This window comes from Patiria miniata, unplaced genomic scaffold (genome assembly GCF_015706575.1).
Source record: "Patiria miniata isolate m_02_andy unplaced genomic scaffold, ASM1570657v1 HiC_scaffold_7, whole genome shotgun sequence".
In the NCBI taxonomy this organism is placed as follows: domain Eukaryota; kingdom Metazoa; phylum Echinodermata; class Asteroidea; order Valvatida; family Asterinidae; genus Patiria; species Patiria miniata.
This window is the reverse complement of record NW_024037074.1, coordinates 11,428,630-11,455,756: the sequence shown is the minus strand read 5'-3', so window position 1 is coordinate 11,455,756 and position 27,127 is coordinate 11,428,630. Positions and strand designations below refer to the sequence as shown.

The window sequence follows — 27,127 nt, the reverse complement described above, 5'->3', positions numbered from 1 at the left end:
CACCCTGGTATTGCATCGTTTGAATATTTTTTGTTGGGGGGGGGGGGAACTGTGCTTAACATGGGCGTTTGTTTTTGCATGCAGTGTCTGGGGCAAATAAAAAAGAAATCAATTCGTCGCGGCGTGTGTTACGAAAATATGAAAAAAAATTCAAAGTTCAAATGTTCAACCCACTAATATGGAGAACTAGGGAGCATTTGCTCACTCGCCACTATAGTGCAGCTCTGTTTACGTGGGAAGACTGGCTCATGTCCAGGCGCTCTGAGCAAACTTTCGTTAATATGCGGAAAGTGTGTCGGTTAATAAACTTACTCCCTCGCATTGCATCACAAAATATAGAGTTTCCTCTTTCACATGAATATAATTTCTTCATGATTAATTAGGCGAATAATTATGTGTACTTTTCCATTGAAAAACGGGCAACTCAGTGAAAATTTCGCGTTTCCTATGGAGGTCACGGCACATTTCCCCGATTTTTGAGGGTGCGGGTTTACTTCTTCGAACGGCACACGTGTGAACCCGGTCGCATACAGTTACCTCGCACGGTTTCTGAAAGAGAACACAATAATTAAGCTTTCCTTTCATGTTACAACCGTTTTGATTGGTTGAGAAAAGGGTCCTTTTCTTGTCAAATCAGACATCGCTTTTGTTCAGAGGATCGACCTGCTGTTTATGTATAGTCCGGTCTACGCAGTGGGGCTGTGTAGGTCGCCGGGTCAATGCACCGTTGACCGCAGAGCATGCAGGGCTTTGATTTTCTGCACATGGCAAAGTTCTCCATATCCAGCCAATATGCAGTAAAGTACCATATTACATAGGCCTATTAATATAAGCGAAATGGACAAGGGATGATTGTTTGTGAGATGGATTGGACTCATAGCCTACTCCGTTTGAAATCAAAACACACCAATACACGATATAAATCCGTTACTGATATCAATTAAATCAGGATACAATAATAAGTTTCCATCCAGGGGTACAGTGTTGAAAATAAAGTAACCCCTGGGGACGAGGTTGAGTAAGGGTTCCCGTTATAAAACCAAGTTCAAAGGTGACATGGCATACAAATCTCGGCGAGTTGTGTGCTGTACACTGTACAGTACATATACATGTACATGTACATGTACAATGTATGTGTCGTACAGATGAGTGCAGATGTACATGTACATGTACATGTACATGTACGTACGTGTATGTACAGTACACTCGTGGTGTGACTCGGCACATTTTTATCGAGTACTCTCTTATTTCCAGAGTGAACATTGACTGTATTTGAGTGAAAATTCACTGCGTCCAACTGAAATTAGGGACGAGACGATATACCGTGAATTTCCTTCAGTCGAATAGATCGCGTTTTCACTCGAATTTCGACTTACTTCCAATGAATTAAATTGACCTATCGCGGTAGAATCGCGTTATTAAAAGCAGCTTGTGAAATACTATCCAATTGTACGTGATAATACAAAACGTATAACGTACACAATTCCGTAGGGGTGCCTAGCTATAAGGGGCGTGCGCGGCTAACTCGCTAAGCGATAGGTCAATGAGATCATTGATTTGTTTGTACTCAAAATCGTGTCTTGTCTCGGGCTTCAATCTTTGGAAATTAGTCAAGCCAAGATGGCAGCGCTAGATTCCAGCCAAACCGCCGCTAGTCATGTACCTGTGCCCCAAGATGATGTCTGCATAGGCGGGGTTTGGTGGCCGAGCTTTGTGTCTGAGCAGGCGCTGGATGCCGTCAAAAACTTCGACGTCCGCGACGACGACGTGTGGATTGCGACCTGGCCAAAAGCAGGTATGGCTTAGTTTGTCTTTTTGTTGGGGTCTAACCGATGTCCCCAATACCTATGTTCACCTATACCGATGTTCCCCAAAATCATTAGGGTTAGGGTAAGGATCTGGTAAGGATTTCGGGGAACATCGGTACATGTCTTGGGGAGCATAGGTGTGCACCCCTTTTTACTGAGTGGATTTTCAAAAACACGGCCTCATTCAAGGTTGATATATGAGTATGAGACCCGCCGTTTTTGGATGCCTATTGCGCATTCCCGCAAGTGAAATATAAACGTTACATCCCATCCGTGGCATTTGTGCCAACTTTGTTTCATGCAACTGTAGATTAAGCTATTATTATATTCATGCCCAACACATTGATGTAGCCTATGCATGGTCAAACTATATAGTTAGCTGTAGTGAGGTCTATCCAACTGTGGATGAGCATAATAGTTTTCGCGCAGTGGCACAGTTCAGGTGATGTAACAGAAACACTGTAACTTGATTTTGTACAGGATTCGATTTCATATTAGCAGGACATGAGCTAAAAGGTCGAATCTGAGTCGAGGCCGCGTTTTGGTATCTAGAAAGCTATCTTCGCATCCTATGGTTACTGAGAAGTTTCTTCAAGTTCGAGGCTTCCTTTATTGGGATTGTAAGGCTTCCTAGCTTTCGATTCAAGTGGCTTAAAAATACCTCGAGTTTTAAGTATCATCAGCATTAAGTGATGGGTTTTCCTGTTATTTTCAGGAACGCACTGGGTTGCTGAAATATGTCACCTAATTCTGAATAATGGGGACCTGGAAAAGGTTGATCGGGCGCAGCAGCCGATGCCGTTGGAGTTTGACGTGGACAAGGCCGAGAACAGAGTCCCCCGATACAAGACGGCGCCATCTTGGAAATCACCTCGCGTGCTTGTCACTCACGTCCCGAAGAGATTCCTTCCCGATCAAGTACTTCAGGGCAAGGGAAAGGTGAGGTTGTTTCTCAAGTATTTTATATCACCAAAGTATGTAAACAAACAAACAAACGTGCAAAAATGTAATGAGAATTTGGTACATCTTGATTCACTTCATTCCTCCTATAGACCTTTATCATGCTGCCACCATTCCAGTCATGTTCCATGTATGCAATTACAGTACTGAATGACAATTTTTGTGTGTGTAAAAAGGAACCAGACTTTTTCCCTTCATGCCTCGCTTTGGTGACGTTGATTTAAATGGAAAAACAAGATGGCCGCAACATGATACTGGTTGAGAGCTTGTGTCGGAGACGTGGTTAGGCCTATTCCTTTTGTTCAAAGCTAGCTGTCTTTACTTCTTACGTCACAAAATGAAGGCACAAAACACTCGAAAGAAAACCGTGCAAAATCAACCTTTTCGGGTTCATCATAGCCTCATTCATTCTCAAGCCAAGTTCGCTGGTAACACAATCATAACTTCATCTTGCAGGTTATCAACGTCATCCGGAATCCCAAGGACTCCCTGGTATCCTACTATCATTTTACCACAGGGATGTTCCCGCAAAACAAACTGACATTCGAAGAAGGCCTGGCGAGATATGCGTTTACGGAGAAAGGTATTTGACAGCATTTTGCGCCCGTATGTAAAAGTTAATTAATTATTGAAGTATTTGATAATAAGAATAAGCCATTCAAGAATGAGTTTTGGGAGTATGGGCGTGAATCAAAAGTTATTTTTTTCATCAAATTTTGACGATCTTATATTGGAAGTAAAGTAAATGCATTGTTTTGATAAATATTTTCCTGCTAGTTATACCATTGATCGCATATTCATAAATACCTAAGACCGTTTACGCATTCCTATTGGTCGAGAGCCCGTCACGTGGCCGGTCTTAAACGGATGATAAAGACATGGCTAGCTGGTCTTAAACACTTTTCCAGTGTCACATGAAATTTGGACTCCCATGAAATCCGGTGCCTTTTACGTTTCATTGGTTGAATGTTCGAATTCCCCACGTATGCAAGCGCAATATGACCAGCTGCGTTTTGCGCGACATCGCGCGGTATGCGCGACCATGGAGGTGGAATTATTGTGGAGTGTCATTCCATATTATAGTCAGAGGGGTGTTTCGTAAACGTGAAGTAAAATTGTTGAACAAAATGGTTAACAACGTCTAGTTTTTTAATTGTTTTGATTTTTGGACCGAAAGGATTTGTTTTGTTTTTTACCAAAAAGGTATTTATGAATGGGAATAAATATGTGTTCCGTAGGTATTAAACATATTAATTACCCGAGGCGAAGCCAAAGGTAATTATCACCCATCCAGACTCACACCGTTTTAAACAGAGTGTTATAATACCTTCTAAAAACACATTTATTCCCTTATTATATAGTGGAAACTCCAATATTACAGCGCCCCCAATGGCTTGCAGTGAGCACTGATGAAATAATGAGTTTGGTTAGAATTGTGGCAGAATTGTTCTGCTTAAAGTAAAACTACTCTCCTGCTGAAATTCCCCTTTCTCCGTTTTTCCTTTGTATTATATATTTAGTCCAATTTTCGCCCTGGTTTGATCATGTGACCGAGTACTGGGCTGAGCGGCACAACAAGCAGTATCTGATTCTCAAGTACGAAGACATGAAGGCGGTATGTTAAATTGTTCTCCTACTAGGACCGCCCAATAGTGTGGCACTTGTAGTCTGGTTCCCTGTACCCGGGGCGGGGAGGGGCGGGAAACAGTGTAGCATTTGAGAGGTGCACGTGGTGATGCCACGTGCACAGGATCGTGTGGGGGTTTTTTTACTTCCCATTTTCAAGTTTGAGCGATTCACAATGCCGTGCGCCACCCAGAGTTTACCACGGAGAGCTCATTTTTCCCAGAGCATTGTGGAAGATGGTGGCTGGACATATTCGAAATTGTTCATTAATTTTTGTCCGGTCATATAGTAAGCGTATGAATCGAGTATTAATCTTATGTTTGCCCCTTTCTTTTCTTTTTACAAATATGGTGTTTTTTTTTGTAAGGCGGCAGAACGCTATGCCCCAAAATATGACAAATTAGCTCAAGTAGGCCCTAATTGTCTACTGACACTCATTCAAATGGGCCATGTTTTGTCGACCGTAAACCTAAAAAATTGACTTTCCATGGCCAACTCGTGGTGGCGCACCGGCATTGTGAATCGCCGGAATTAAGCCCCCAATTTGTTGGTGTATATATATACTCAGCGTTTTAAACATCAACAGGACACTCGAGGAGCCGTCATTCAGGTCGCCGACTTCCTTGGGCGCCTTCTGTCGGACGAGGTGATCGACAAGATCGTCGACATGGTGACCGTGAAAAGCATGAAGACGAGGTACAACGTCGCCGGAGAAGTGTCGGTACCCGGAACCGGAAAGGAAGGCAAAGTTGGTGCGCCGGCACTGATGAGAAAAGGTTGGTACAATGATGACATCTTGAAAAAGTAGGCCTAAGCCTAGTGTGTCGGGATGTGTCATAAGGCCGTATACCTAATCCTTTCTCCCTATTTTTTCCCAGGTATCATTGGCGATTGGAAGACTACGTTTACTGTAGCTCAGAACGAAGCATTTGACGAGCTTTACCGACAGAAGATGACAGGCTTAGGTCTGAAATTGCAGTTCGAGTAGCCAAAAAGTAAATCCTGGAAGCTGCTTAATTTGCTCTTCTTCAAATATCCCCGAGTTGGAAGCCACCAGTCACAAATGCTTGATCTCCCTACAGTCTGTCCTAAGGACCCCTTATACAAATTATTTGTGGAATCACAAAATAATGAGCTCACGCGCAGGTATTTACAGATTTTGGTGTCAGAAGTGCACCCATAAGACTTGTAATTAATTTTCCACCCAGACTAGATTAGAGTGCCTAGTTTTGCGTTTAAATGTTTCAAACTGTGTCTGATGGTTTAAAGTTTTGTTGTTTTCAAATGTTCTTTAATAATACATTTTCTATCACTTATGTGAGAATTTAATCATTCCATTTCGTTGAAATTGTGGGCTGAGTAAGGTTTTGGCGCTGGCCAGAAGAATGTAACGTTTTTCGGCTGAAAATTTTGTCTGAAATGAATGACATTTACTTAATGAAAGTTGTCCAAAATGTTGCACATAATTGTCGGTCCGAGAGTTGTCATGTTATTAAAATTTAATAAACCAGAAACAGATCAGTCTCTCGCCGAATCTCCGGCAGCACCAAACAAAAACCCTTTGTTTTTTGGAGACATCTTAGAGTTTGTGTTAATTTTGTGCGATTCACAATGAAGTGCACCCATAAGACTTGTAATTAATTTTCCACCCAGACTAGATTAGAGTGCCTAGTTTTGCGTTTAAATGTTTCAAACTGTGTCTGATGGTTTAAAGTTTTGTCGTTTTCAAATGTTCTTCAATAATACATTTTCTATCACTTATATGAGAATTTAATCATTCCATTTCGTTGAAATTGTGGGCTGAGTAAGGTTTTGGCGCTGGCCGAACCAGAATGTAACGTTTTTCGGCTGAAAATTTTGTCTGAAATGAATGACATTTACTTAATGAAAGTTGTCCAAAATGTTGCACATAATTGTCGGTCCGAGAGTTGTCATGTTATTAAAATTTAATAAACCAGAAACAGATCAGTCTCTCGCCGAATCTCCGGCAGCACCAAACAAAAACCCTTTGTTTTTTGGAGACATCTTAGAGTTTGTGTTAATTTTGTGCTATTCACAATGAAGTGCACCCATAAGACTTGTAATTAATTTTCCACCCAGACTAGATTAGAGTGCCTAGTTTTGCGTTTAAATGTTTCAAACTGTGTCTGATGGTTTAAAGTTTTGTTGTTTTCAAATGTTCTTCAATAATACATTTTCTATCACTTATATGAGAATTTAATCATTCCATTTCGTTGAAATTGTGGGCTGAGTAAGGTTTTGGCGCTGGCCGAACCAGAATGTAACGTTTTTCGGCTGAAAATTTTGTCTGAAATGAATGACATTTACTTAATGAAAGTTGTCCAAAATGTTGCACATAATTGTCGGTCCGAGAGTTGTCATGTTATTAAAATTTAATAAACCAGAAACCGATCAGTCTCTCGCCGAATCTCCGGCAGCACCAAAAAAAAAAACCTTTGTTTTTTGGAGACATCTTAGAGTTTGTGTTAATTTTGTGCGATTCACAATGCAGTGCGCATCAAGAGTTAATTGCCATGGTGTATCCATTTATCAAGTTAAATGTGGACAAAACATGGTCCATTTGAAAGAGACAGTAGACAACTAGTTTGGGCTCATTTGTAATAGATTGGGCATAGCGTTTTGCCACCTTACAAAAAAACACCATTATTGGTAAGAGGAGAGGAAAATGGACAGAATTGCATCATCATACGCTTACAAAACTGCTGACCGGAAAAATTAACAATTTCAAATGTCCCGCGCTGCAAATTTGTCGACCATCTTCCGTAATGCACTGGGAAAAATAAGTTCTCCGTGGCAAACTTTTGGTGGCGCACTCCATTGTGAATCGCCCGATGCTACAACTTGCATGCTCATGCGTATCCATGCGTGGAACAAGACCAATGCATTCGTTTTTAAATGGTTGCTAAGAAGAAAAAAAGCTATATATTTCATAGATCCTAGTTAACTAGTGATCGAAATTGTTGGTACCAATCGGCACGGTGTGTTGATCTAGGTTATCAGTATTGTCATGCGTTTGAGACTCCATTTTAGTCCAATATTCCAAAGGTAATATTGACATTGAGGGTTCAGCGTTCCTGTGCCGTGTAGACTTGATTCAAACACGATTTGATATCTGTTTCGTTTATCAAACCCATACAAGTAACGCTCTATGCGTGTAATGAGATGTGAAATAAGTCTACGTATCAACAGGTACGTTTCGGCATATGGCCAACATGATCTTAATAGGTCAGTAAAGGCACGCAATGATTTCAGTTTGAAAAATCGTTTGATCCTGTTGTTGCTAACATGGCACAGAATCCCAGCCAATCTCCAGCCGACAAGAAGCCACCAACCTGGCGTGTCTGCATACAGGGGGTATGGTGGCCGAAAGAGTTGGTGACTGAGCAGTCTCTGAATGCCGTGAAGAATTTCGAAGTCAGAGATGACGACGTATGGGTGGCAACCTATCCGAAAGCGGGTAGGTCAGTGTACGGTTTCCTGGATGGCACATCAAAGATACGATCATTTCTCTTACGATACGACGGCTTCTTTCAGTGTTGATGTCAATTTCAATAAAAAAAATGTATTTCCATTTAAAAAGCAATACACCAAATAATGAGAGGAATTATTGTATGATCTTTAGACGGTGAAGAATTCGAGGGGCCTGCCTCGCGTAATACAAAACTGAGAACATAGCCTAAACGTTTTAAATGCTAGATTTTGTTCTAACATCATTGAACTTTTCTTTCGCCGATCACGACGTGTTTTTGTCAACATAACCTCTTAAATGAGTTAATCAAGCTTGAGGAAAAGGTGGAAACTACACTGCAAAAACGGCAGTGTTAATTTAACACCATTCGCTATCTGTATAGGACAACAACAGTAAAATTTAACACCAGATGGTCATATATAGATACCAAATAATGTGAATTTAATACTGCAGTTTTTGCAGTGTATTGCCCACTATTGAGCAAATTTTCCTCGGATCAGCTGACTTCCTCGTTTTTCATGTCGCACAAAATGTCTTTTCAAATGGAAAAACACCGTATAAATTCTGGTAAATATTAGAACCTCCTGTATACTTCTGTATCTTCCTAATCGCATGTATCACTATTTTAATCAATTCACACTTCATGTATACTGCAACCAACGGGAATGGACGTGAAGCGCTGATACTTTTCTATCATAAACCACCTATTGTATCTGATAGAATTACTTTCCTTTTTTTGAAAGGAAATTGGTAATCGTGATATAGTTAATTGTTTCTACCATTATCCAGGAACTCACTGGGTTGCCGAAATATGCCACCTTGTTCACCATGACGGCAACTTGGAGGAGGTGGACCGGGCCCAGCAGCCAATGCCGATGGAATTTGACACGGACCCGTCTGGGAGAGTTCCCCGCTTCAAGACGGCGCCATCTTGGAAATCGCCTCGTGTTCTTGTTACTCACGTCCCAAAGAGATTCCTTCCCAATCAACTGCTGGAAGGAAAGGGAAAGGTAAGCCATCAGTGGCGTAGCCATGGGGCAGAGTGGCAGACTGCAACGGGCTGGCCTGAGAATTTTTTAAAAGCAAAATCGGGACGGCAAACATGGATCTCGTGAGCAAAGCTACAATAGACCTGCGACCTAATGACGTAATGGCTTTGTTATTAACAAAATTTATGTGGGTTTTGCTTTGGCAGCGAATTCAATGCTCTGAAAAGAAATAATTTCACATAAATTGACAGTAGATTTAAATGTTCAAGCTGTATTCTATAGGAATTTGATTTGAATACACCCCTCCCCATTTTCAACATTCCTTTTGACGCAAAGTTTTGGGGTAGGATTTTATCACCAGAATTGACAATATGTTATCATTTTATCACCGGAATATATGTTATCATTTTATCACCAGAATTAACGGTATGTTATCATTCTATCACCAGAATTAACAGTATTTAATAACTCTTTTTTTATGAATTAGGTGATCGTTGTCATTCGGAATCTGAAGGACACGCTCGTTTCAAATTTCTACTTTACGAAAGGAATGTTTCCAGGTAGACCGGAAACTTTCGAGGACAGTCTGCAAGAAAATCTGTTCTCGGAAAACGGTATTCCATTCATTCAAGTTAAAATTCAACGATTTAAAATGTTGAGCGGTTGACGTGGTTTGGGTTGGGTGCATGGCTTTGATTGTGTTTGGTTGGATTGGGCTTGGTTTGTGTGTGGGCTCGGTTGGGCTAGGTTGGTACGTTCGAGCTGGCTATTTTGGGTTGGGTTAGGTTGGATTAGGTATTGGGTCGGGTATTGTTGGGTTGGATTGGTTTGGTTGGGTTTCATGGTTTTGGTTGAGTGAGGTTTGATTGGAATGTTTGGATGGGTTAGGTTCAGTTGGGTTTGGGCAATTGGGCTGGCTGGGTTGGGTTGGCTTGGGATTAAGATGGGTTACTTAAAGGAAATGGGTTGGGTTGGTTTGGGTTAGGTCTCGATGGGTTGAATTTGGTTTGGTTTGATTGGGTTGCTTTTGGTTGGGTTAGGTTTGATTGGGCTGTTTGGATGGGTTAGGTTGGATTAGGTTTGAGCAATTGGGCTGGCTAGGTTAGGTTGGGTTAAGTTGGGTTAATTACTTTAGGTAATGGGTCAGGGTTGGGTTGGAATGGGTTCGGTTAGGTTGGATTGGGTTGGGTTAGGTTAGGTTGCCATTGGTTGGGTTGGGTCAGGTCTGGTTGGGCTGGAATGGGTTTGATTGGGGTTGGTTTTGGCTGGGTAAGGTTCGATTAGGTTTGGTTTGGTTTGGGTTAAGTTGACTTGGGTTTGGGTTGATGGCGTTCTTTGGTTCGGTTGGGGCAGGTTGGTTCGGCTGGGTTGGGTCGGGTTTGCACACCTCTAGACACTATCAGAACTCGGACGATATAAAGCTGTTTAATAATATGAAATTATCTACAGTGTGTCCTTCATCTTTGAATCTAGTTTCGTTCTCGCCATGGTTTGATCACGTTGCCGAGTACCTGACTGAGCGGCACAACAAGCAGTATCTGTTTCTGAAATATGAAGACATGAAGGCGGTAAGTCATCAAAAGTGGGACTTATATATGAAACACACAATACGTTTATGCTGAAAGAGATACAAGAAAACTCTCTAAATCTCGGTCGATTTTACTATATATCCATGTACTTTTACGTATAGCCATCAAAGAACTGTTCTCCATGAGGGCCTTGGCACCACATAGGGATGTACGTAAATTACTTTGGTTTTGCCGAGATAAAAACACTTGCTTTTTGTGATCAGTGGACAGAACTGTAAAACAACGTCTGTGTTTAAAATTCTGTATCTTAAAAAGCACGTGAGCGAGTTGAATGATTTTTGCACTACAAGAAAGTTTGTTAATTGGGCTTTCATATCCTAGATATTGAAAACGCTACATGCAGAACTTCATTACAAAAATGGTCCTGCTGAGTTTCCTTTTTTTGTAAAAGGAATTTTTTTCCTAAACAACGGAGGTTTAAAGACAAACTCTCTCGCTTGAAGTTAGTATTAAAACTGAATATATTTCTGATTGTGGTCGCATAATGCTTAATTTCTTGTTCACATTCTGGCTAAATAGGACACTCGCGGAGCTGTCATTCAGGTTGCTGACTTCCTAGGGCGCCCTCTGTCGGACGATGTGATCGACAAGATCGTCGGCTTAGTGACCGTGAAGAGCATGAAGACGAGGTATAATGTCTCCGGAGAAGGCTTCAAGGCACCAGGATCCGGAAAGGAAGGCAAAGTCGGTGCGCCCAACCTGATGAGAAAAGGTTGGTACAATTTTCGAACATTTTTAACAAGTTTAGGCCAAAAAAAGGTCTCGGGTTTCTGGTATGGAGCTTGCCCAAAAAGTGGCGACGCGGCTTTTTTTTTTACCTGTTTTTTTGGCTTCAAATGTCGGCTGATGACTGCAAATGGTGACCGACTAAACTTAGTGCAAATAATATGGGAGTCCAGAGAGGCCACATAAAGCTTATTCTCGATCATAACCCCATCTAAAAACACGTTAAAATTGTGCAGCAGCAGGGTTCCAGTCAAACCAGTGAGTTTGGCGGTTTTGAGACATCATCTTTTATTGAAAAAAAAAAATTCTCATTTTGCCGACGCGCATGGCTACGGCGACACGCGCGCATACCAGAAACCAGAAACTTAATGTTTTTGGCCTTATCTAGATTTTTTTTTGGGGGGGGGATGTTTCATTTACTGAAGTTTTTTTTTAATTGATTTTTCAGGGGTTGTTGGCGATTGGAAGACTACGTTTACTGTAGCTCAGAACGAGGCTTTTGACGAGCTGTACCGACGGAAGATGACGGACTTGGGTCTGAAACTGCAGTTCAAGTAAAAGATAAACCTAGAAGCTGCTGTCACATTGCCCACTTCAAAAGTGCCTTTTAAAGCACTCCGTTCAAGAACTCAGAACTGTAATATTTAATAGCCCGCCTCACATGCTACCGCTTTCGATTTACGAGTATGAGTATTTGTGTTGTTTCAATGCAGGTAGATCGTGAAGGTGTCGAACAAGTCGTACTTAAGTTTGAAACATTTTGCACAAATTTACTGCAGCCATGCTGTGTTACGAAAAAATAAGGGTATACCAGCTAAACACAACCTGGTAATCCGCGGATTGACCTGTATTGTCGAAGGTCTATTATGGATTGCGTCGTTTTACCATCGTGATTCGGATTGGAACAATTTGTCGTCATCGTTTGCTTTTAACCCAGCCATATAAATATAATAACAGTGACTCTCTGTGATGCCGTTAATGTTCTCAAACTGTATCTGACGGTTTAAAATGTTGTCGTTCAAGTGTTATTCATAACATATATTTCATATCAATAGGGTGTGATAAAATTCAATGTGACAATAAAATCATCCCCATTTCGTAGAAATTGTGATTGAGAAGTACCCCACTTTAAGTCAAATTATGGCCAAAAATTTAAATTGAACCAGTAGTATTGTAGGGGTATAAATGGCGCCACCAACGTCAAAATAGGCAGTACCCCCACCCCCACACCTCACCCCCACCACCCAAAAAAATAATACATATTTTTCTGCGGCCACAAATTTTGGGCACAGTTTGAACAAAATCCAAACCTCATTTCGTAGGTTCCTCGAGTGAAACCCGTGTACGAACATACACGGGAAAGCTATAAGTAAACCGCATCCAATAAAATGATACAGCGTGTCTGCTCATGCGTATATCCCCGCGTGGAACCACAGTGCACTTTCAATGGCTACATTGTGCCTTGGTTTAGGCTAGCTATCAGCATTGAGTGGACTTTGAAATCAGTGTTTTTTATTCCAATTCTAAAGGTTATAATTATTGACATTGCTGTGTCAACTTGATTCACACGGTGCGTTTCCATCGTCGTCCTTGACCGTGTACAGGTGCCGGTACGTCTTGGCGTACGGTGCGATGTCAGACTTGAATCAAGTCTGTGTAGGCGTATATACGTGTTGACGTGTTGTTAGATCACAAACAGACGTACCCTGACATAAGAGGATTACAAGTGAAACCGTGCGATCCCCTTTTTGCTGAAATGTCACAGAACCCCAGTCAATCCCAAACCGACGAGAAGCCGAAATGGAGGTTAGGTGACGTCTGCATACAGGGGGTATGGTGGCCCAAAGAGTTGGTGACTGAGCAGTCTCTGAATGCCGTGAAGAATTTCGAAGTCAGAGACGACGACGTTTGGGTTGCAACCTGGCCGAAAGCGGGTAGGTCAAAGAAGTATAGGCTACGGTGTCCCGGAGGGGACATCAAAGAATTGCACGAGTTTCTTTTCCGACTCGGACAGCGCAAGTTTCTGTCCATTTCAGTATCTGTTTAAATTAAATGGAGGCAGGATCTAGGGAAGCCAATGCTTATAGAGGCACACCTTACTTATCTTAAACATGTAAATGGACGAGAAAGAACGCATGAGAAATCAAAGGAAGAAAATTAAGGCCAACCAAATTCTTACACAATAATTTTGTACCGTAACGGGGCTTTTGTTGCATTTCTTTTCAGTATTAACTACAGCTAGGGTGAGTCAAAAAAAACAAACAACGAAACCCAAATGTCGGGACCATTGTTTTAGTGAAGTTCTGAATGTAGCACTTTCAAAATCTAGGATATGAAAGCTCAATACATAAGCTTTCTTTTAAGTATATAAAAATCATTCAAATCACTCATGTACTTTTCAAGTTACGGACTAAACGCATCCACCGCTTTAGAGCTCTGTCCACGGATCACAAAAAGGTAAGTACGTGTTCTTTCAGCAAAACGAAAACAAATCACATAGGGATGTGTGTGAATTGTTTTCGTTTCGCGTTTATTGAAAAATGCACTTTTTTACTTCATTTAAATTTGAGAAGATAATGGAAAAATTAAGAAATTTTTGGGAAAAAAATTGCTTTGTCCCCCCCCCCGGAAAAAAGTCTGGCGACGCCCGTGTATGCAGTGCAGTCACTGGACGTGAAGTGCAGATACGTTTTTTCCCATAAACAGCGCACCGACCTGATGCCAGTATAGAACTTCCTTTGACAAAACTTCATTTTAATATATTTGATTGGTGCTTTTTTTTTACCCAATATGCAGGAACTCATTGGGTTGCCGAAATATGCCACCTCATTCACCATGACGGCGACTTGGATGCGGTGGACCGGGCACAGCAGCCGATGCCGATGGAATTTGAAGCTCACCGGAATGAAAACAAGGTACCCCGCTACAAGGCGGCGCCATCTTGGGAATCACCTCGCGTTCTTGTCACTCACGTCCCGAAGAGATTCCTTCCCGATCAACTGCTTCAGGGCAAGGGAAAGGTGAGTTTGGTGTTCAAATCAAATGGATTGTACCATCATCATCAACATCATCATCAGCCCCGTTATCACCATCTTGACATCATTATTATCATAATCTTCTTTCTTTTCTTTTTTTTTCAAATGAAGGTGATCGTCGTCATTCGGAATCTGAAGGACTCGCAAGTTTCATATTTCCACTTTACGAAAGGAATGTTTCCGGGTAGCCAGCTCACGTTCGAAGAAAGTCTACACGCAAATCTTTTCTCGGACAAAGGTATTCCATATCTTTGCACTTTTCAAGTAAAATTCAATGATTAAAAGCTGAGCAGTTGACGTGGTTTTGGGTTGCGTGGGTTTTCATGAGCTTTGGTATGATTGGGCTTGCTGTTGTTGGGCTATATAGGCTGGGTTTGAATGCAAGCGCGGTTTTAGAGCCAATATTTTAGGGGGGGGGCTAGCAGGGGTGGATCCAGTTTGAATGGCCTAGTTAGGCTGGGCGTGTTTAGGTTGGGAGTGATTTAGCGTGGGTTGGGTTGGGTTGGGTTGGGTTGGGTCTCGTTTGGGATGAGGGGGTTTGGTTGGGCAGATTTCGGCTGGGTTGGGTTTGCTCCGGTTGTCTTTGGTTGGGTTGAGTTGGGTTATGGGTCGGTTTGCTTTGGTTGGGTTGGGATAGACTGGGTTTGAATGGCCTGGGTTGGGTAGAGTTCAGTTGGGCTGGGTTGGTTTAGGTTTGGTTGAGTTGGGTCTCGTTGGAATGAGGGGGATTGGTTGGGCTTTATTTCGGCTGGGTTGTGTTTGCTTGGGTTGTTATTGGTTGGGTTGTGTTGAGTTGGGTTGGTTTGGTTGTGTTGTGTTGAGTTGGGTTAGGAGGGGTTGGTTGGGTTGGAGTTGGGCTTGTTTGTTTGGGTTGAGATGGGTCGGGTTGGGTTTGATTGGGCTGAGCTGGCTCAGGTGAGGTCGGGTTGGGTTCGGCTGCATTGGGTCGGGTTTTCGCGCCCTTCCATAACTCAGTACATCTCTTCTGTCACTTCCCCCTCGAATTTATAGTTCAGTTCTCGCCTTGGTTTGATCACGTGGCCGAGTACCTGACTGAGCGGCACAACAAGCAGTATCTGTTTCTGAAATACGAAGACATGAAGGCGGTAAGCAATCAATAAGAAATACATGAACTTTTAGTGAAATAATTTGCGCTGAAAGAAAATAAAACGTAAAAAACAACTGATATTATTTGCACCGAGCCGGTGAAACCCAGCCAACTTTCTCTTGGAATAATGCAAATACTTTGTACTGATAAACAACGGACTGATAAACAACGGACAAGGTTTAAAGACAATTTTGTAAAATAAATATTCCTGATTGTGGTCACAACAAACTGCTCATGTTCTAATATGTTTACATTTTTAACTAAATAGGACACTCGCGGAGCTGTCATTCAGGTTGCTGACTTCCTAGGGCGCCCTCTGTCGGACGAGGTGATCGACAAGATCGTCGACTTGGTGACCGTGAAGAGCATGAAGACGCGCTACCACGTCGCCGGAGAAGAGTCGTCACCGGGAAGGGGAGTGGAAGGCAAAATTGGAGCGACGAGCTTGATGAGAAAAGGTTGGTACAAGTCGAATATCTTGAACAACAGCCTAGATTTCTTTGGATGTGCCATTTACTGATTCTTTAAATTGAATTTTTCAGGGGTTGTTGGCGATTGGAAGAATACGTTTACTGTAGCTCAGAGCGAGGCGTTCGACGAATTCTACCAACAAAAGATGGCGGACTTGGGTCTGAAACTTTAGATCGGGCAAAAACCAGAGAGCGTGTTGCTGATGATTAAAAGTTTGCCTGTCAGGAGCAAGTTCGCTAAGAAATTGAAGATTAATATGGACTATAGTTTACACAAAAGACTTAAGATTTAGATCTCAGAGTTAGATCTTTTGTAGTAACAATGAACGCACAAAGGGTTTACCTTCACCTATCTAAGCCATTGCCTTCTAACTCCGCCTCAACGCATACAGTATGTCGAACACGCACAGTCGACAATGTTTAGAATCTAGTCGACCATTTGGAGTCGAGGTTATCAGTAGTTTTGCGTGTTGCAATCTCCGATCGTAGAACAGTGAGCCAGGTACCACGAAACGTTCTGACGTGCGTGCGCATGCGCTAAGTATATCTCACGAACCAGCAACCATAGGAAATATTCTCAAACTGTATTAATAACTGACAGACTTTGAATCATGAAGAACGGAAAATCCAGCGGAAAATCCAGACAAATGAATGTCCCTTTAAACGAATAATTATCTGTGTTTACAGAATCCAACGAGTATATAACTTCTCTCAGGAAAGCTCTCATGCTGTCAGATTACTTAAGAATCTACTAGATCAAACGGATCTCTAAATCGTCTCTAAATTACTAACAATCAGCTGAAACTAATAGTGTTTTATTTATCGAACTTAAAGACTGAAATAGTTTTATAGAATAGGTCTAATTGCGCATGCGCATATGCACGTCATGAGTTTATAAGTAAGGCATCGGGACAATATGGCTGATATATACTATTGTACAAATCAAGAACATCATGTCGAAATTTAATTTACGTTAAAAAACTAGAATAATGTGCAGTTTGCTCCGCTGTGAAAATCATCCTACGCATACGCAGAATGTAATACCGAACCGATATATAATGTGCTTGTTTCCAAGTAATAATTTTATGGAGGTTGCAAACAGTTACCAAGCAATTTAAGCACTTTTTCCATTACCCTTTCTTTTAACCATACTACCTCCCATGAAATGTTCATTGTTTGAGATGTAATGGCAATTATACTTTTTACCTTAATGGAATATTTTGACCAAATGGTAAATTGAAATAGTATATGAATATGGTCTGATTTCTTTTTTCAAATATTATTTTATAATTTAATTGTAAAATGGAATGGCTTGAAACTTTCAGGGAACATTTGCAGAGGTTTTTCTCCGCCAATATGCATTTCAAGAGAAATAGAGCATCAAAAAAAAATTGTTTTACCAATTGTAAAATTATCTTATATTCCTGAATAAATAGTATTTTCATTTCAATAGTATGAATATCATTTGATGCCTTTGCCTAATAAAATACTTCTAAGTCATTTGGGAAGAGGCTTTTTTGGATGCTCCTGGTGCATGCAAACCCAGTTCTGGGCTGTTTCGAGAACCGCCATTTTCTTGTCCCAATTTCATTGAAAATGTAAGGCTAACCCCTTGCAATTTTTTTCAATTTTGGCCGAAAAATGAATTTGCTTGAAACTTTCAGGGAAGATGCCGGAAGGTCCCTAGAACACATTCGAACTGCAATTTTGGACGGATTGGGAATTTTGCACTTTCAATGGCTGCGGCTGCATTGTGCGTTGGTTTAGGCAATGGTTTGGGCTAGCTATCAGCATTGTGTGGACTTTGAAATCAGTGTATTTTATTCCAATTCTAAAGGTTGTAATTATTGACATGGCTGTGTCAACTTGATTCACACGGGGCGTTTCCATCGTCGTCCTTGACCGTGTAAAGGTGCCGGTACGTCTAAGCGTACGGTGCGATGTCAGACTTGAATCAAGTATGTGTAGGCGTATGTGCGTGTTGACGTGTTGTTGGATCACCAACAGACGTACCCTGACATACGAGGATTACAAGTGAAACCGTGCGATCCCCTTTTTGCTGAAATGTCACAGAACCCCAGTCAATCCCAAACCGACGAGGAGCCTAAATGGAGGTTAGGTGACGTCTGCATACAGGGGGTATGGTGGCCGAAGGGGTTGACGACTGAGCAGTCTCTGAATGCCGTGAAGAATTTCGAAGTCAGAGACGACGACGTTTGGGTTGCAACCTGGCCGAAAGCGGGTAGGTCAAAGAAGTGTAGGCTACGGTGTCCCGGAGGGGACATCAAAGAATTGCACGAGTTTCTTTTCCGACTCGGACAGCGCAAGTTGTCTGTCAATTTCAGTATCTGTTTAAATTAGATGGAGGCAGGATCTAGGGAAGCCAATGCTTATAGAGGCACACCTTACTTATCTTGAACATTTGTTTGATGGGGGGGGGGGGTGTTAAGGGCAAATGCTCCTCTGCTCACGCTTGGAAAACTTGTGATAAATTGAAAATATAATGGAAAAATTAAGAAATTGCTTTGCCCCCCCCCCCCCCGAAAAAATTCTGGCGACGCCCGTGTATGCAGTGCAGTCACTGGACGTGAAGTGCGGACACGTTTTTTCCATAAACAGCGCACCGACCTGAAGCCAGTATAGAACTTCCTTTGACAAAACTTCATTTTAAAAGGAAATTCAGTCACTATATTTGATTGGTGCTTTTACCCAATATGCAGGAACTCACTGGGTTGCCGAAATATGTCACCTTGTTCACCATGACGGCAACTTGGATGCGGTGGATCGGGCACAGCAGCCGATGCCGATTGAATTTGAAGCGTTCCGGAGTGAAAACAAGGTACCCCGCTACAAGGCGGCGCCATCTTGGGAATCACCTCGCGTTCTTGTCACTCACGCCCCGAAGAGATTTCTTCCCGATCAACTGCTTCAGGGCAAGGGAAAGGTGAGTTTGGTGTTCAAATCAAATATACAAACAAACAAACACCCCAACCAACCAAACAAACAAAATGCCGAGAGAAATTGGCATGTTCCCCTTCTCCCACTCCTACTGGTTGAGAGTTTGTAGAATTTTTGGCAAAAAATCGGAAAAGCTGTTTTTCAGTTCGTATAAATGAGAGATTCCTTCACGATCGTGAAAGGAAAGGAAAAGTAAGGCATACACGATGCGATCAGACAGTGCTTAAGATCAGCATGATTTTCTGCTATATAAGCACAACTTTTTTTTGCTAACTGTTCAGCAGCTCCATAAAATTGTGCCATTCTTTAGATTTTGAGCACTTCTGTTGCTTCAAACGAAAAAAAAGGCACAACTGACAAATGATCTGCTCTATACCTAAAAAAAAAACTATCACTGTTGCGTGACCCGGCGCAGGCAAAAGAGACGATGGGAGAACAGTAATTTGGAGGGTACAAGAAACACCAGTGCGGCTCTTTATTCAGACTTTTCTAGCAACAACACAGGGATAGACAGAGGGCGCCCTAGTCATTTCTTGTTTACATTCTGTCTGCTAAACAAAGGCCAAGTTCGGGCAAGGACCATTAGTCGACTAGTGGTTGATTTGTGACGTACCTTACGCCTGCACACTGATAGCAATGTGCGAACGTCTCTAGTCAAACGCTGGTCAAAATGTCATCGCAAAACTTCTGGATCCTGGCTCTCTGCTAGCGTTATGGATGCGCGCGGCTATTGGTTACCAGCGAAGCAACCAACCCCAGTAGGCTGGTTCCAAATAGTCGACTAGCGTAGTCAACCATCGTCGACTAGACAGAGTTCGGGCAAACGTTAGTTAACCATTGGTCAACCATAGTCCTTGCGCGAACTTGGCTTAATATGCAACAATCACTGTATGAGGTGGAACTTAGCCTCACAGGTGTTACATACCCGGGCTCTCAATGTTTCATCGACCAATAGGGTTGGGTTGCGCACCACATGCGTTATACATGCGCGCGAGCGCAGTGCCACCTAAAGCAATGGCTTACTCAATGTTCGTTGGTTGAAAAGCTTGGTTTCACGTGAGGCGCACTAGCTAACACTTTAATGACTTAAAATCGGTGGAAAATAATTTTGATGTCGGTATATATTTCGGTATATTTCTGTAGCCTACACGGCTTTACATTCAATACCTTCCTTGTCATTCTTACTTTAGACGCAAAGTTTGGAGCTTGATTTTACCATCATCATCAACATCATCATCAGCCCCGTTATCCCCATCAGCCCCGTTATCCCCATCTTGACATCATCATCATCATCATTATCTTCTTTCTTTCTTTCTTTCTTTCTTTCTTTTCAAATGAAGGTGATCGTCGTCATTCGGAATCTGAAGGACTCGCAAGTTTCCTATTTCCACTTTACGAAAGGAATGAGACCGGGTAGCCAGCTCACCTTCGAAGAAAGTCTACACACAAATCTGTTCTCGGACAAAGGTATTCCATATCTTTGCACATTTCAAGTAAAATTCAATGATTAAAAGCTGAGCATGCAGTTGACGTGGTCTGGGTTGCGTGGGCTTTCATTAGCTTTGGTATGATTGGGCTTGCTGTTGTTGGGCTATAGGCTGGGTTTGTTTGCAAGCGCGGTTTTAGAGCCTATATTTTAGGAGGGCTAGCAGGGGTGGATCCAGTTTGAATGGCCTAGTTGGGCTGGGTGTGTTTAGGTTGGGAGTGATTTAGCGTGGGTTGGGTTGGGTTGGGTTGGGTCTCGTTGGGATGAGGGGTTTGGTTGGGCTGATTTCGGCTGGGTTGGGTTTGCTCCGGTTGTCTTTGGTTGGGTTGAGTTGGGTTTTGGGTCGGTTTGCTTTGGTTGGGTTGGGTTAGACTGGGTTTGTAATGGCCTGGGTTGGGTAGAGTTCAGTTGGGCTGGGTTGGTTTAGGTTTGGTTGAGTTGGGTCTCGTTGGGATGAGGGGGTTTGCTTGGGCTTTATTTCGGCTGGGTTGTGTTTGCTTGGGTTGTTATTGGTTGGGTTGTGTTGAGTTGGGTTGGTTTGGTTGTGTTGTGTTGGGTTGGGTTAGGAGGGGTTGGTTGGGTTCGGGTTGGGCTTGTTTGTTTGGGCTGAGATGGGTCGGGTTGGGTTTGATTGGGTTGAGCTGGCTCAGGTGAGGTCGGGTTGGGTTCGGCTGCATTGGGTCGGGTTTTCGCGCCCTTCCATAACTCTGGCGATTTAAGCTGTTCAGTACATCTCTTCGTCATTTCCCCCTCGAATTTAGTTCAGTTCTCGCCTTGGTTTGATCACGTGGCCGAGTACCTGACTGAGCGGCACAACAAGCAGTATCTGTTTCTGAAATACGAAGACATGAAGGCGGTAAGCAATCAATAAGAAATACATGAACTTTTGGTGACATAATTTGCGCTGAAAGAAAATAAAACGTAAAAAACAACTGATATTATTTGCACCGATCCGGTGAAACCCAGCCAGCTTTCTCTTGGAATAATGCAAAAGGATTTACTTTGTAATGATAAACAACGGACTGATAAACAACGGACAAGGTTTAAAGACAAATTTGTAAAAATAAATATTCCTGATTGTGGTCACAACAAACTGCTCATGTTCTTATGTTTACATTTTTGACTAAATAGGACACTCGCGGAGCTGTCATTCAGGTTGCTGACTTCCTAGGGCGCCCTTTGTCGGACGAGGTGATCGACAAGATCGTCGACTTGGTGACCGTGAAGAGCATGAAGACGCGCTACCACGTCGCCGGAGAAGTGTCGTCATCACCGGGAAGGACAGTGGAAGGCAAAATTGGAGCGGCGAACTTGTTGAGAAAAGGTTGGTACAAGTCAAATATCTTGAACAACAGCCTAGATTTCTTTGGATGTGCCATTTACTGATTCTTTTAATTGAATGCTTTCAGGGGTTGTTGGCGATTGGAAGAATACGTTTACTGTAGCTCAGAGCGAGGCGTTCGACGAATTCTACCTACAAAAGATGGCCGACTTGGGTCTGAAACTTTAGGTCGAGCAAAAACAAGAGAGCGTGTTGCTGATGATGAAAAGTTTGCCTGTCAAGAGCAAGTTCGCTAAGAAATTGAAGATTAATATGGACTATAGTTTACACCAATGGACTTGAGATTTAGATCTCAGAGTTAGATCTTTTGTAGTAACAATGAACGCACAAAGGGTTACCTTCACCTATCGAAGCCATACAAAATCATTACCCTCTATCTCCGCCTCAACGCAAAAGGTCTGTCGAACGCGCACAGTCGACAATGTTTCTAGTCGACCATTTGGAGTTGAGGTTATCAGTAGTTCGCGTGTTGCAATCTCCGATCGCAGAACAGTGATCCAGATACCACAAACCGTTCTCAAGTGCGTGCGCTAAGTATTTCACGAATCAGCAACCCAATATAGTGTTTTATTTATCGAAATTAAAGACTGAAATAGTTTTATAGAATAGGTCTAATTGCGCATGCACATGTGCGCGTCATGAGTTTATAAGTAAGGCATCGGGACAATATGGCGGATCTATACTATTGTACAAATCAAGAACATAATGTCGAACTTTAATTTACGTTAAAAAACTAGAATATTGTGCAGTTTTCTCCGTTGTAAAAAATCATTCTACGCATACGCAGATGTAATACCGAACCGATATATAATGTGCTTGTTTCCAAGTAATAATTTGATGGAGGTAGCAAACAGTTACCAAGCCATTTAGGCACTTTTTCCATTACCCTTTCTTTTAACCATAATACCTCCCATGAAATGTTCATTGTTTGAGATGTAATGGCAATTATACTTTTTACCATAATGGAATATTTTGACCAAATGGTAAAATGAAATAGTATATGAATATGGTCTGATATCTTTTTTCAAATATTACTTTATAATTTAATTGTAAAATGGAATTGCTTGAAACTTTCAGGGAACAGTTGCAGAGGTTTTTCTCCGCCAATATGCATTTCAAGAGAAATAGAGTATCAAAAATTGATTTAACCAATTGTAAAATTATCTTATATTCGTGAATAAATAGTATTTCCAATTTTTCAATATAATATCTCTATGAATATCATTTGATGCCTTTGCCTCATTAAATACTTCTCAGTCATTTGGGAAGAGGCTTTTTTTGGATGCTCCTGGTGCATGCAAACCCAGTTCTGGGCTGTTTCGAGAACCGCCATTTTTTTGTCCTAATTTCATTGAAAATGTAAGGCTAACCCCTTGCATTTTTTTCAATTTTGGCCGAAAAATGAAATTGCTTGAAACTTGCAGAGAAGATGTCTGAAGGTCCCTAGAACACATTCGAACTGGAATTTGGGACAGATTGGGCATTTAAAAGAAAGATGGCACGATTAATTTGTGTCAAAATTAGTGAAAATTATTCATATTTGTCTCCATAAATCGGTGATTTTTGCCCAAATCTTCAATATTTTTAGCGTCTAAAGGTCGATTGATGTTCCTCTTGCAACCGAAGATGTTCCTCTTGCATCCGAAGACATTTCAATTTTGGCCGAAAAATTAAATTGCTTGAAACTTGCAGGGAAGATGCCTTAAGGTCCTTAGAGCACATTCGAACTGGAATTTGGGGCAGATTGGGCATTGAAAAGAAAGATGGCGCGATTAATTTGTGTCAAAATTAGTGAAAATAATTCATATTTGTCTCCATAAATCGGTGATTTTTGCCCAAATCTTCAATATTTTCAGCGTCTGAAGGTCGATTCATGTTCCTGTTGCATCCAAAGACATTTCTGAGTTGTTTGGAGAAAAGTCAATTTTTAGCCAAATTTGATCAAAAATGTAAGGCTAACCCCTTGCATTGTTTTCAATTTTGGCCGAAAAATGAAATTGCTTGAAACTTGCAGGGAACATGCCTAAAGGTCCCTATAGCACATTCGAACTGGAATTTGGGGCAGATTGGGCATTGAAAAGAAAGATGGCGCGATTAATTTGTGTCAAAATTAGTGAAAATTATTCATATTTGTCTCAATAAATCGGTGATTTTTGCCCAAATCTTGAATATTTTTAGCGTCTGATGGTCGATTGATGTTCTTGTTGCATCCAAAGACATTTCTGAGTTGTTTGGAGAAAAGTCAATTTTTGGCCAAATTTGATCAAAAATGTAAGGCTAACCCCTTGAATTTTTTTTAAATTTTGGCCGAAAAAAGATATTGATTGAAACTGGCAGAGAAGATGCCTGAAGGTCCCTAGAATACATTCGAACTGGAATTTGGGACAGATTGGGCATTTAAAAGAAAGATGGCGCGATTATTTTGCATGAAAATTAGTGAAAATAATTCATATTTGTCTCCATAAATCGGTGGTTTTTGCCCAATTCTTCAATATTTTAAGCGTCTGAAGGTCGATTGATGTTCCTCTTGCATCCAAAGACATTTCTGAGTTGTTTGGAGAAAATTCAATTATTGGCCAAATTTAATCAAAAATGAAAGGCTAACCCCTTGCATTTTTTTTCAATTTTGGCCGAAAAATGAAATTGCTTGAAACTTGCAGGAAAGATGCCTTAAGGTCCTTAGAGCACATTCGAACTGAAATTTGGGGCAGATTGGGCATTTAAAAGAAAGATGGCGCGATTAATTTGTGTCAAAATTAGTGAAAATAATTCATATTTGTCTCCATAAATCGGTGATTTTTGCCTAAATCTTCAATATTTTCAGCGTCTGAAGGTCGATTCATGTTCCTCTTGCATCCAAAGACATTTCTGAGTTGTTTGGAGAAAAGTCAATTTTTGGCCAAATTTGATCAAAAATGTAAGGCTAACCCCTTGATTTTTTTTCAATTTTGGCCGAAAAATGAAATTGCTTGAAACTTGCAGGGAAGATGTCTTAAGGTACTTAGAGCACATTCGAACTGGAATTTGGGGCAGATTGGGCATTTAAAAGAAAGATGGTGTGATTAATTTGTGTCAAAATTAGTGAAAATAATTCATATTTGTCTCCATAAATCGGTGATTTTTGCCTAAATCTTCAATATTTTCAGCGTCTGAAGGTCGATTCATGTTCCTCTTGCATCCAAAGACATTTCTGAGTTGTTTGGAGAAAAGTCCATTTTTGGCCAAATTTGATCAAAAATGTAAGGCTAACCCCTTGATTTTTTTTCAATTTTGGCCGAAAAATGAAATTGCTTGAAACTTGCAGGGAAGATGTCTTAAGGTACTTAGAGCACATTGGAAGTGGAATTTGGGGCAGATTGGGCATTTAAAAGAAAGATGGTGTGATTAATTTGTGTCAAAATTAGTGAAAATTATTCATATTTGTCTCCATAAATCGGTTATTTTTGCCCAAATCTTCAATATTTTCAGCGTCTGAAGGTCGATTCATGTTCCTCTTGTATCCAAAGACATTTCTGAGTTGTTTGGAGAAAAGTCAATTTTTGGCCAAATTTGATCAAAAATGTAAGGCTAACCCCTTGCATTTTTTTTGAATTTTGGCCGAAAAATGAAATTGCTTGAAACTTGCAGGGAAGATGTCTTAAGGTACTGAGAGCACATTCGAACTGGAATTTGGGGCAGATTGGGCATTTAAAAGAAAGATGGCGCGATTAATTTGTGTCAAAATTAGTGAAAATTATTCATATTTGTCTCCATAAATCGGTTATTTTTGCCTAAATCTACAATATTTTCAGCGTCTGAAGGTCGATTGATGTTCCTCTTGCATCCAAAGACATTTCTGAGTTGTTTGGAGAAAAGTAAATTTTTGGCCAAATTTGATCAAAAATGTAAGGCTAACCCCTTGCATTTTTTTGAATTTTGGCCGAAAAATGAAATTGCTTGAAACTTGCAGGAAAGATGCCTTAAGGTACTTAGAGCACATTCGAACTGAAATTTGGGGCAGATTGGGCATTAAAAAGAAAGATGGCGCGATTAATTTGTGTCAAAATTAGTGAAAATAATTCATATTTGTCTCCATAAATCGGTGATTTTTGCCCAAATCTTCAATATTTTCAGCGTCTGAAGGTCGATTCATGTTCCTCTTGCATCCAAAGACATTTCTGAGTTGTTTGGAGAAAAGTCAATTTTTGGCCAAATTTGATCAAAAATGTAAGGCTAACCCCTTGATTTTTTTTCAATTTTGGCCGAAAAATGAAATTGCTTGAAACTTGCAGGGAAGATGTCTTAAGGTACTTAGAGCACATTCGAACTGGAATTTGGGGCAGATTGGGCATTGAAAAGAAAGATGGTGTGATTAATTTGTGTCAAAATTAGTGAAAATAATTCATATTTGTCTCCATAAATCGGTGATTTTTGCCTAAATCTTCAATATTTTCAGCGTCTGAAGGTCGATTCATGTTCCTCTTGCATCCAAAGACATTTCTGAGTTGTTTGGAGAAAAGTCAATTTTTGGCCAAATTTGATCAAAAATGTAAGGCTAACCCCTTGATTTTTTTTCAATTTTGGCCGAAAAATGAAATTGCTTGAAACTTGCAGGAAAGATGCCTTAAGGTCCTTAGAGCACATTCGAACTGGAATTTGGGGCAGATTGGGCATTTAAAAGAAAGATGGCGCGATTAATTTGTGTCAAAATTAGTGAAAATAATTCATATTTGTCTCCATAAATCGGTGATTTTTGCCCAAATCTTCAATATTTTCAGCGTCTGAAGGTCGATTCATGTTCCTCTTGCATCCAAAGACATTTCTGAGTTGTTTGGAGAAAAGTCAATTTTTGGCCAAATTTGATCAAAAATGTAAGGCTAACCCCTTGATTTTTTTTCAATTTTGGCCGAAAAATGAAATTGCTTGAAACTTGCAGGGAAGATGTCTTAAGGTCCTTAGAGTACATTCGAACTGGAATTTGGGGCAGATTGGGCATTTAAAAGAAAGATGTTGTGATTAATTTGTGTCAAAATTAGTGAAAATTATTCATATTTGTCTCCATAAATCGGTAATTTTTGCCCAAATCTTCAATATTTTCAGCGTCTGAAGGTCGATTCATGTTCCTCTTGCATCCAAAGACATTTCTGAGTTGTTTGGAGAAAAGTCAATTTTTGGCCAAATTTGATCAAAAATGTAAGGCTAACCCCTTGATTTTTTTTCAATTTTGGCCGAAAAATGAAATTGCTTGAAACTTGCAGGGAAGATGTCTTAAGGTACTTAGAGCACATTCGAACTGGAATTTGGGGCAGATTGGGCATTTAAAAGAAAGATGGCGCGATTAATTTGTGTCAAAATTAGTGAAAATAATTCATATTTGTCTCCATAAATCGGTGATTTTTGCCCAAATCTTCAATATTTTCAGCGTCTGAAGGTCGATTCATGTTCCTCTTGCATCCAAAGACATTTCTGAGTTGTTTGGAGAAAAGTCAATTTTTGGCCAAATTTGATCAAAAATGTAAGGCTAACCCCTTGATTTTTTTCAATTTTGGCCGAAAAATGAA

The 27,127-nt window shown here is 40.9% G+C and overlaps 2 protein-coding genes across 2 annotated transcripts; both read left to right on the top strand.

Moving 5' to 3' along the window:
- Positions 1-1,242: 1,242 nt before the first annotated feature.
- On the top strand, positions 1,243-12,364 carry LOC119745927 (sulfotransferase 1A1-like). Its single transcript, XM_038222607.1, has 10 exons — positions 1,243-1,795; positions 2,524-2,747; positions 3,225-3,351; positions 4,289-4,383; positions 4,981-5,170; positions 8,674-8,894; positions 9,361-9,487; positions 10,347-10,441; positions 10,982-11,174; positions 11,637-12,364. The coding sequence occupies exons 1-10, from the start codon at positions 1,621-1,623 to the stop codon at positions 11,744-11,746; spliced, it is 1,557 nt and encodes a 518-aa protein (XP_038078535.1). The 5' UTR covers positions 1,243-1,620; the 3' UTR covers positions 11,747-12,364.
- A 335-nt stretch (positions 12,365-12,699) lies between these two features.
- LOC119745926 (sulfotransferase 1C2-like) lies at positions 12,700-22,754 on the top strand. Its single transcript, XM_038222606.1, has 10 exons — positions 12,700-13,122; positions 13,985-14,208; positions 14,335-14,461; positions 15,235-15,329; positions 15,600-15,789; positions 18,522-18,745; positions 20,100-20,226; positions 21,007-21,101; positions 21,377-21,569; positions 21,655-22,754. Exons 1-10 carry the CDS (start codon positions 12,945-12,947, stop codon positions 21,753-21,755), a joined length of 1,554 nt encoding a protein of 517 aa, XP_038078534.1. The 5' UTR covers positions 12,700-12,944; the 3' UTR covers positions 21,756-22,754.
- The last annotated feature ends 4,373 nt before the right edge of the window (positions 22,755-27,127 follow it).

Bases quoted from the DNA above. Each gene is read 5' to 3' on its own strand.
- LOC119745927 (XM_038222607.1), top strand. From the start codon at position 1,621: ATGGCAGCGCTAGATTCCAGCCAAACCGCCGCTAGTCATGTACCTGTG. The intron at 4,384-4,980 runs GTATGTTAAATT...AAACATCAACAG, and splicing joins AGTACGAAGACATGAAGGCG to GACACTCGAGGAGCCGTCAT. The intron at 11,175-11,636 runs GTTGGTACAATT...TTGATTTTTCAG, and splicing joins GCCCAACCTGATGAGAAAAG to GGGTTGTTGGCGATTGGAAG.
- LOC119745926 (XM_038222606.1), top strand. From the start codon at position 12,945: ATGTCACAGAACCCCAGTCAATCCCAAACCGACGAGAAGCCGAAATGG. The intron at 14,209-14,334 runs GTGAGTTTGGTG...TTTCAAATGAAG, and splicing joins TGCTTCAGGGCAAGGGAAAG to GTGATCGTCGTCATTCGGAA. The intron at 21,570-21,654 runs GTTGGTACAAGT...GAATGCTTTCAG, and splicing joins GGCGAACTTGTTGAGAAAAG to GGGTTGTTGGCGATTGGAAG.